This window comes from Gopherus flavomarginatus, chromosome 3 (assembly GCF_025201925.1).
Source record: "Gopherus flavomarginatus isolate rGopFla2 chromosome 3, rGopFla2.mat.asm, whole genome shotgun sequence".
Lineage (NCBI taxonomy): Eukaryota > Metazoa > Chordata > Testudines > Testudinidae > Gopherus > Gopherus flavomarginatus.
The window spans coordinates 286,534,730-286,544,884 of record NC_066619.1 but is presented as its reverse complement, the minus strand read 5'-3'; the positions used below and the strand labels follow the sequence as shown (position 1 = coordinate 286,544,884).

Here is a 10,155-nt window from a genome sequence, read left to right as displayed (position 1 = left end):
TTCAGGGAGCAGCCATGTTGAAGCTGCAGCTGTGCGTGCTAAGGAAGCCGCCATCTTGGATGAGGGCAAGGCAGGGGGCAGCCCTGTTGAAGCTGCAGGCGATGCTTGTGTGCAGCAAGGGCCTTGAGGAAGAGCAACCACAGCGTATGAGCGCCACCCACCCCCCCGAGAGCGCTTTGTAACCACAGCCTGGCCCATGGCGGGTACGAGCCCCATCAGTGCCGTGGGGAGGTCGCCCCACCGCCCTGGCATCGCGGGGTGTGGGGCGAACCCAGACAAAATGCCAAGAAGTCTCTTGCTGAAGGAGAAAGCGCAGATCATCCGCGAGGGCCAGAGGCCAGGGGCCACTCAGAGCCAAGTGGCCACCAAGTGGGAGCTGCACCGGTCGGCCGTGTGCCGGATCTGGCAGCAGAAGGAAAAGCTGTTGGCTGACTACGAAGCCGGCCAGTCGAATGGCTGCCGTAAGCATGGCCTGGAAGGAAAAGCCCCTGCTGCCGATCGGGCTCTCTTTACATGGCTCAAGGAGAAGAGGGCACAGAGGGCACTGCTGGCTGGACCCGCAGTCAAGAAAAAAGCCCGTCTGCTTGCTGCTTCCCTTGGACTGAACGATTTTAAAGCAAGCGACGGTTGGTTTACCAGATGGAAGAGACGCTTCAGTGTCACTTGTGAAAAAGAGCAGGGTGGAAAACAGTCAGCGGACAAACCCACCACTGACCAGTGGCAGTGTGAAAAGCTTTCTCGTATCCTTGAAAAGCTTTCCCCGGCTGACATCTACAATGCTGACGAAACAAGGCTTTATCTGAAAGGGCTCTGTGACAGAGGACATGGAGAAAAAAATGAAAGCAAGAAGGAGGGAAAGCTTCAAAGGACAGAGTAACTGTGCTGGTCTGTGCCAACATGGATGGGAATGACAAACACTCGCTGTTCATGATCGGGACATCAAAACGACCCCGATGCTTTCCAGAGGATTTCAGGAAACTTCCCCTCAATTATGTCAGTTCAGCGAATGCCTGGATGACAGGTAAGATTTTCATCAAGTGGTTGAAAAAATGGGATCTTCAGCTTTGCTGGCAGAGCCGTCAGATATGCCTCTTCCTGGCTAACTGCTCCGTACACCCACAAGGAGTGGTTCTCACTAACATTCAGCTCGAATTCTTACCTCCTAACGCTATGTCTTCGATGCAACCTATGACTCAAGGTGTCATTGAGAATATGAAGGGACATTACCGATCAAAAATCGCAAGCCGGACTAATGTTGCTCTTGATGTGGACCCCAGCGCAGATGTTCAGACAGTTCTGAAAACTGTGAACTTGCTAGATTGCGTTCATCTTGTTGCTGAGGCCTGGCAAGATGTAAAGCCGACAACAATTTCTAGCTGTTTCTGGAAAAGCAAATTTGTTGTGCCAGAGGAAAGTGTGTGAGATGAGGACGTTGCAGAGTTTGATGACCCCCTGAACGATGTTCCACTTCCAGTCAACATGGAAGAAGAGGACTTAGTAGCTGCTGTGGCTGTGGATGAGGATTTGCTGATGTTTGGAGAGCTAACCCATGAGGAATTACTGGGCGCTGCAGTGGCTGCAAGGCCAGAGAAACGAGCTTGTGTTGATGAAACATATCATAATGCAGAGGATACTCAAGAGAGTGAGGATGATTTTGTGAAGTTCCACCCCTGACAAACTCCGAGCTGTTGAAGGCTTTGAACACACTTTGGCACTTTTTGCAGCTAGAGGGACTTGGGGACAGGGGCTACAGGTCTCTTTGGGACATTGAATTCCACCTTCAAAACAAAATTGTGACTGAGAAGAAGCAGAGCAAATTAACAGAGTTCTTTCACCCCAAATGAGTGCGTTTCTCCAGTGTTAGTGTACAGGTTGATACTCACTGTATAAATAAAATACACTGATATGGAACAGTACTTTAATTTAGGTGGTTATAGTATTATTAGCTTACCAGACGCCCTTACCCAGGGTGACTTACAGTGCGTACAAAATATTACAATAAGTGCCAGTACAAAACATGTTTACAAGAGGTTTTGTTGTCATGGTTGATGTTTGATCGTTCTTAAAACAGAAACATAAAAGTTGATACTTTTATAACTGTTACTTAATGCTTCTTTGTTGATACAATATGGTTGTAGGCTACAGATTCGGAACAGGACACATGTTTAAAATGTACAGTATGTACACTAATGCAATACTGTAGCTATAATAGTAAACATACCCTGTATTGTTACAACTCTAGATTATTGTACTGTCGCTACTTGACATATCAGAAAAAGCAGGCTGCCTTTGGTCAGATGACACTCCCCATGACAGCAACAGCCTCTTAGGAGCAACATAACAAAAGGGGACCAACATGTTGCTACTAATGAGTGTCTACTGTCAGTCTAGCTCTACTGCTCAGAAGGCAGCCATCTCAGATGAGAGTGGTTGCAGTGGCCATCTTTGATAAGAGCAGCCTGAGTAAGACAGATCTTGGATAAGGGAAGACCAACTAGTGCTTCAAGGGGCATCCATCTTGAATGAAGGCAGATGCCCTAAGGTCTGAAGGAGTAGCCATCTTGAATGAGGGCAGACTGCCTAAGGCCTGGGGCAGCCATCTTGGATAAGGGCATCCCACCAGCTTTGATGAGGGCAGCCTGACTAAGGCCTCAAGAGGCCACCATATTGGATGAGGGCCTCCATGTCCCCATCTCCCAGCTGTGACTGTGCCCCAGCTTTGCCCAGCTTAGGCTGCTCAGGTGCCTGCAGCCTGTCAGGGAGGCCAGGCAGGCAGCCTGAGGACTGTGCCCAGGAGTCAGGGAATGAATTGGAGCCTAAGCCACAAGTGGAGGCTGATCCTGGTGCGGGGAGGCCCAACAGAGCATGTGCAGCTGCAGAGCTGAGCCTGCAGGCCAGAATGTGGGACTGGAGCATGGCCCAGCAGTGTTGCCTAGTTTTAGGAGATTAATAATATTGTTTAGATAATATAGGTTATAGTCTCACCAATTAATCTGCTCAGAAGATAATAAGGTTCTTGTCTCAGAATCAGGCTACACAGAGTTTGCAAGGACCCTCGGGAAGTATGACAAGGACACTCACCCAGAGAACAAAATGTAGCCTTAAAGACTTTTATTGAGACAAATGGAATAGTAATCAAATAGTAACCAAACAATCAATGAATTACAAAGCCATAATATTGTTCTAGCCGTACATGTGGTATTATATACAATAAAGGTTTCTAAATTAACACGCTCACACCCTATCTTGATGTAAGCAAAGTCAGGATGAGTTCTACCCTGACATCTGGTGGTGAGTTGTGGAAAAGAACTTCAGGGGCTGATCTTGTTTGCATACGCACACCCACCCCACTCAGTATGAGCCCACGGCAGCCCAAATGGTCACTTTGGCTGTTGTGGGATCCCCAGTTTCTCTGTTATTGCGGCAGGAAGAATAAAGTGTTGTCACCCTGATTATATGAATCAAGGCCAGTGGAACTGTTTTATGACAGAGGGACTCACCATCAACTAAGTAGCACTCGCTAGACAAAGGACATGGGTTCCAAAACCCAGTGAACTGAGAGAGAGGTTGGGATAGGCATTTGTATCTGATGGTATGGGTTCCCCCTTGAGGGCCAGAAACACCAATTGCACTGCTGCCTCTCTCCATGGGAGACTATGAGAGCTAATTTTGATTCTGTTAGGAATCTACTTGCAGTCTGCTGAGCAGAATTCACTTTGGGCCTATGGTACACCAGTGCTGAGGCTCCCCTATTACAAGCTGAAATCACTAAAGAGCTAAAATTACTAAGAGTGAAATCACTGAGTGCTGTGTTAAGTAGTGTGTGTGTGGGGGGTGAAGATATATTGCTGAGCAGCTGGTGGAGTGGCTGGCAGAGCAGAGAATGGCTGGGACAACTGATGGAGCGGCTGGCAGAGTGGAGCGTTCGTGGGACGGCTGGAGCAGCTCATGGGCCAGCTGGTGGAGTGGAGCGGCTCATGATGAAAGGTGCAGAAGAACCCCAAGGAGAGGTGAGGCAGTTGGCCTCAGACCATGTAAGGTGCCCCTTAACACCCCTGTGCTCCCCCCCCCATTTCTATCCAGGCTGGGAGGTAAAACTCTGCAGATAAACTTTTGAACTCTGGGGTTGCACTGACCAGGGACAGAGACTTTTGGGTTGCTGGACTCTTGGGTGATTTTTGGGTTGCTGGACTCAAGAGCTTGCCTGCCAGTGGGCACAGAGCACCTATTAATTTTTCCCTGTTGGTGCTCCAGCTCCAGGGACATGGAGTCACCTGTTCAAATCTGGCACAGATCAGTGTTAACCAAAAGGCACCATCTTCTGGTGGCTGAGAGTGGCCTTTATGGAACAAGTTGGTGGGTCTCAGTCCAGATCCAAACGAGCCAAGTGAAGCCACAGTTCTATCCATGCACTAGTGCCGTGCTGGAGAGTCTCAGCATAGATGCCAGAGGAGGAAAGGGCATAGAGGATGAATCCCTATTTTAGAGAGAGTTCTGGTGAAGAAACGGGGTGCTGTGCGCGTGGGGGAGGTGTGGGAGGTTGCATAGCAGCTACCAATGCCACACCTGCTCCATGCTGCAGTGCAAATGCTGTTTGGGGCTAAACAGAGGCACTTCAATATGGAAACTTGTTATAAACACCATGGCAGAGACTCAACTAAACATATTCCTCCTCCCCTAAATATAACAGCAAGAAGTCCAAAAAATGCCACCCTGGCTAAACAACAGAGTTAAAGAGGAGGCTAGAGACAAAAAGATGCTCTTTAAAAACTGGAAGTCAAATCCCACTGAGGAAAATAGAAAGGAGCAAAAACTCTGGCAAGGCAAGTGTAATTAGGAAGGTCAAAAAAGAATTGTATGAGCAACTAGCAAAAGACACAAAAGTTAACACCAAAAATATTTGTAAGTACATCAGAAGTAGGAAGCTGCCAAACAACCAGTGGGACCACTGAACAATGGAGGTGCTAAAGGAGCACTCAAGGAAGATATGGCCGTTGTGAATCATAGAAGATCAGGGTTGGAAGGGACCTCAGGAGGTTATCTAGTCCAACCCCCTGCTCAAGGAAGGACCAACCCCAACTAAATCATCCCAGCCAGGGCTTTGTCAAGCCTGACCTTAAAAACCTCTAAGGAAGGAGATTCCACCACCTCCCTAGGTAACTTATTACAGTGCTTCACCACTCTCCCAGTGAAATTTTTTTTCCTAATATCCAACCTAAACATCCCCCACTGCAACTTGAGACCATTACTCCTTGTTCTGTCACCTGCCACCACTGAGAACAGTCTAGATCCATCCTCTTTGGAACCCCCTTTCAGTAGTTGAAAGCAGCTGTCAAATCCCCCCTCATTCTTCTCTTCTGCAAACTAAATAATCCCAGTTCCCTCAGCCTCTCCTCATAAGTCATGTGCTCCAGACCCCTAATCATTTTTGTTGCCCTCCGCTGGACTCTCTCTAATTTTTCCACATCCTTCTTGTAGTGTGGAACCCAAAACTGGACACAGTACTCCAGATGAGGCCTCACCAATGTCGAATAGAGGGGAATGATCACGTCCCTCAATCTGCTGGCAATGCCCCTACTTATACAGCCCAAAATGCCATTAGCCTTCTTGGCAACAAGGGCACACTGTCGACTCATATCCAGCTTCTCATCCACCGTAACTCCTAGGTCCTCTTCTGCAGAACTGCTGCCTAGCCATTCGGTCCCTAGTATGTAGCAGTGAATGGGATTCTTCCGTCCTAAGTGCAGGACTCTGCACCTGTCCTTGTTGAACATCATCAGGTTTCTTTTGGCCCAGTCCTCTAATTTGTCTAGGTCCCTCTGTATCCTATCCCTACCCTCCAGTTTATCACCCACTCCTCCCAGTTGGTGTCATCTGCAAACTCGCTGAGAGTGCAGTCCATGCCATCCTCCAGATCATTAATGAAGATATTGAACAAAACTGGCCCCAGGACCAGCTCTTGGGGCATTCTACTTGAAACCGGCTGCCAACTAGACATGGAGCCATTGATCACTACCCGTTGAGCCCAACGATCTAGCCAGCTTTCTATCCACCTTACAGTCCATTAATTAAGCCCATACTTCTTTAACTTGCTGGCAAGAATACTATGGGAGACTGTATCAAAAGCTTTGCTAAAGTCAAGGAATAACACATCCACTGCTTTCCCCTCATCCACAGAGCCAGTTATCTCGTCACAGAAGGCAATTAGGTTAGTCAGGCATGACTTGCCCTTGGCAAATCCATGTTGACTGTTCCTGATCACTTTCCTCTCCTCTAAGTGCTTCAGAATTGATTTCTTGAGGACCTGCTCCATGATTTTTCCAGGGACTGAGGTAAGGATGACTGGCCGGTAGTTCCCTGGATTCTCCTCCTTCCTTTTTTAAAAGATGGACACCACATTAGCCCTTATCCAGTCATATGGGACCTCCGCCGATCGCCAGGAGTTTTCAAAGATAATGGCCAATGGCTCTGCAATCACATCTGCCATCTCCTTTAGCACCCTCAGTGGCAACGCATCCAGCCCCATGGACTTCTGCTCATCCAGCTTTTCTAAATAGTCCCAAACCACTTCTTTCTCCACAGAGGGCTGGTCGCCTCCTCCCCATGCTGTGCTGCCCAGTGCGGCAGTCTGGGAGCTGCCCTTGTTCATGAAGAAGCTACATGAATTCTTTGCATCGGTCTTCACTGCAGAGGATGTGAGGGAGATTCCTAAACTTCAGCCATTCTTTTTAGGTGACAGATCTGAGGAACTGTCCCAGACTGAGATGTCAGTAGAGGAGCTTTAGGAACAAACCGGTAAATGAAACAGTAATAAGTCAGCAGGACCAGAGGGGTTATCACCCAAGAGTTCTGAGGCAACTCAAATGTGAAATTGCAGAACTACTATCTGTAGTCTGAAACCTATCGTTTCAATCAGCCTCTGCACCAGATGACTGGCAGATAGCTAATGTGATGCTGTAGGGGACTGCGGAAAACTGTGTCACGGCCTAGCTAGGGTATCTCCGCTTTCTCGTCGGCCTTGTGAAAAGCCGCTGCTTGCTAAGTGGCCGGTCATTGTAGGACATGGCATGCCAGTAATAACTTGCTTTTAACTGGTTGAAACCAGTTTGTATGGCCTTAGGCCAAAGGGCGGGCATAGCTTGTGGGAAATCCCTTTTTGCATATGTATAAGTTGCTTTTGTATTGTGTATATATAGCTGTATGCTCCTGGTCCCGCCTTTGGACTCCGACCCAGGCTGAGCTGAGCTTCGGTGCTGGGTTCCCCGCCAAAGTGACAGCAACGCCCAGGGTCCCCGTTGCAAATGTGTCACTTTACCTTCATTAAAGCCAAATAACTCACAGTGTGTGTGGGCCTCGTTCTTGCAGAGCATCCAAGCATGTTACAGATGCCGACTTTTAGAAAAGGCTCCAGAGGTGACCCCGGCAATTACAGGCCAGTAAGCCTGACTTCAGTACCACGCAAATTGGTTGAAACTATAGGGAAGAACAGAATTATCAGACACATAGATGAACACAGTATGTTGGGGAAGAGTCAATATGGTTTTGGTAAAAGGAAATCCTGCCTCACCAATCTACTAGAATTCTTTGAGGGGGTCAACAAGCATGTGGACAAGGGGGATCCAGTGGATATAGTGTACTTAGATTTTCAGAAAGCCTTGGACAAGGTCCCTCACCAAAGGCTCTTAAGCAAAGTAAGCTGTCATGGGATAAGAGGGAAGGTCCTCTCATGGATTGGTAACTGGTCAATAGACAGGAAACAAAGGGTAGGAATATGTTGTCAGTTTTCAAAGCAGAGAGAGGCAAATAGCGGGGTCCCTCAAGGATCTATCTGGAACAAATTCTGTTCAACATATTCCTAAATGATCTGGAAAAGGGGATGAACAATGAGGTGGCAAAGTTTGCAGAGTACAAAATTACTCAAGATAGTTAAGTATCAGAGGGGGAGCTGTGTTAGTCACTTCGTCAGATGCATTCACCCACGAAAGCTCATGCTCCAATACGTCTGTTAGTCTGTAAGGTGCCACAGGACTCTTTGCTGCTTTCAAGATAGTTAAGTGCGAACAGTTACAAAGGGATATCACAAAACTAGGTGACTACGCAACAAAATAGCAGATGAAATTCAGTGTTGATAAATGCAAAGTAATGCTCATTGGAAAACATAATCCCAACTATACATACAAAATGATGGGGTCTAAATCAGCTGTTACCACGCGAAAAAGGGATCTTGGAATGTCCTTGGATAGTTCTCTGAGAACATCAGCTCACTGTGTAGCTGCAGTCAAAAAAGTGAACGATGTTAGAAAACATTAGAAAAGCGGAAGTTAAGACTGTAAATATCGTAATGCCACTATATAAATCCATGGTACTTCCATCCCTTGAATAACGTGTGCAGTTCTGGCCACTCCATCTCAAAAGAGAAATAGAACTGGAAAAAGTATAAAGAAGGGGAACAAAAATGATTAAGGGTATGGAACGGGTTCCATATGAGAAGAGATTAAAAAGACTGGAAGTGTTCATCTTAGAAAAGAGACGACTACAGGGGATACAATAGAAGTGTATAAATCATAACTGGTGTGGAGAAAGTGAATAAGGAAGTATTATTTACCCCTTCTCAAAACAGAAGAACCAGGGGTCACCCAATGCCATTAATAAGCAGCAGGTTTAAAACAAACCAAAGGAAGTGTTTCTTCACACAACGCACAGTCAACCTGTGGAACTTGTTGCCAGGGGATGTTGTGAAGGCCAAAAGTGTAACTTGGTTCAAAAAGGATCTAGGTAAGTTCCTGGAGGATAGGTTCATCAATGGCTATTAGCCAGGATGGGCAGGGAGGCAATCCCACACTCTGGGTGTCCCTAAGTCTCTGACTGCCAGGAGCTGGGACTGGACGACAGGGGATGAATCACTCGCCCTGTTCTGTTCATTCCCTCTGGGGCACCTGTTGGGAGACAGGATACTGGGCTAGATGGGCCATTGGTTTGATCCAGTCTGGCTGTTCTTATGTTCTTAATAAGATCTTTTTCATGAGGACTACATTTCTTTAAAAATTGGGTCTGTTAAAAATCCCAGAAATTAGAAAGGTTTCAGAGTAGCAGCCGTGTTAGTCTGTATCCACAAAAAGAACAGGAGTCCTTGTCGCACCTTAGAGACTAACACATTTATTTGAGCATAAGCGCACGAAAGTCTCTACGGTGCCACAAGGACTCCTGTTCTTTTTGTAGAAGTTAGACAGTGAATGTAGGGATCAACGTGGCTCAGACCATCCAGCAGGTGGCACTAGGTCTCCAGAAAATTTTTCTGGAGGGCTACAAAAATGCCTAGAACCCCGTATTCCTTGTGCATCTCACCCTCACTTTGCACCGGTGTCAGCGACAACACCCCTGGGTCTCCCAGCCCCGGCCTGAAGCACAGCAGCAGTAAGGCTCCAAACACAACTGTCTGGACAGCAAACAGAACCACTCTGGGTCGCTGGGGGCCAAATCTCCGTTTATTTCAGCAGCGTTATGCCGGCAGAGAATCTGGCCCAGGGACTGTTACACCTGAGACATGCTGGCTAACAGGGCATGCTGGCAAGAAGCCAGGGGATCCTGTTGTGCAATAGCGGCTCACTATCAAACCCAGCCCAACGAGGAGCACAGACTGCCAGGCCGCGGCTCTGCCTCAGCCAAACACAGACACCCTGAGAACCGGGAAAGACACCAACGATGGAAACGCTGAGTTAAGTAACAGCCCTCCCTCCAGTACACCACACGGCCTTACCTCGCCCCTTGGATCAGCACCATGACAGGAGAACTTGGGAGAATTCAGTGCTCGGCTGAGATACCTCTGAGCTGTGCAAGCCTGAGTTATCTGTGAGCCGGCTTGCTGGACGAGTGACCCTTGAGCCAGAGAGCGTCCACTCATCAGAGACGATTACCTCTTGGGCCTGTGATCGCCCCCATGGCATTCAGCCAGGGCTCAGCCAGTCCACAAGCAAGGACCCACTCAGATCGCCCCAAAGTGGTTATATAGGCTCCTGAGAACATAAGAACAGCCAGACTGAAATTAAGCAGCGTTGGGCTGCTGTGGTGTTTTCCCTGCCACAGAGATGTTAAATTTAATTATATTATGGTCACTATTACCAAGTGGTCCAGCTATATTCACTTATTGGACCTGAT

General features: G+C 47.7%; 1 protein-coding gene across 1 annotated transcript; it reads left to right on the top strand.

Annotated features, from left to right (window-relative positions):
* Positions 1-54: 54 nt before the first annotated feature.
* On the top strand, positions 55-2,097 carry LOC127046432 (tigger transposable element-derived protein 3-like). Its single transcript, XM_050943458.1, has one exon. The coding sequence runs from the start codon at positions 197-199 to the stop codon at positions 875-877; it is 681 nt and encodes a 226-aa protein (XP_050799415.1). The 5' UTR covers positions 55-196; the 3' UTR covers positions 878-2,097.
* Positions 2,098-10,155: the final 8,058 nt, after the last annotated feature.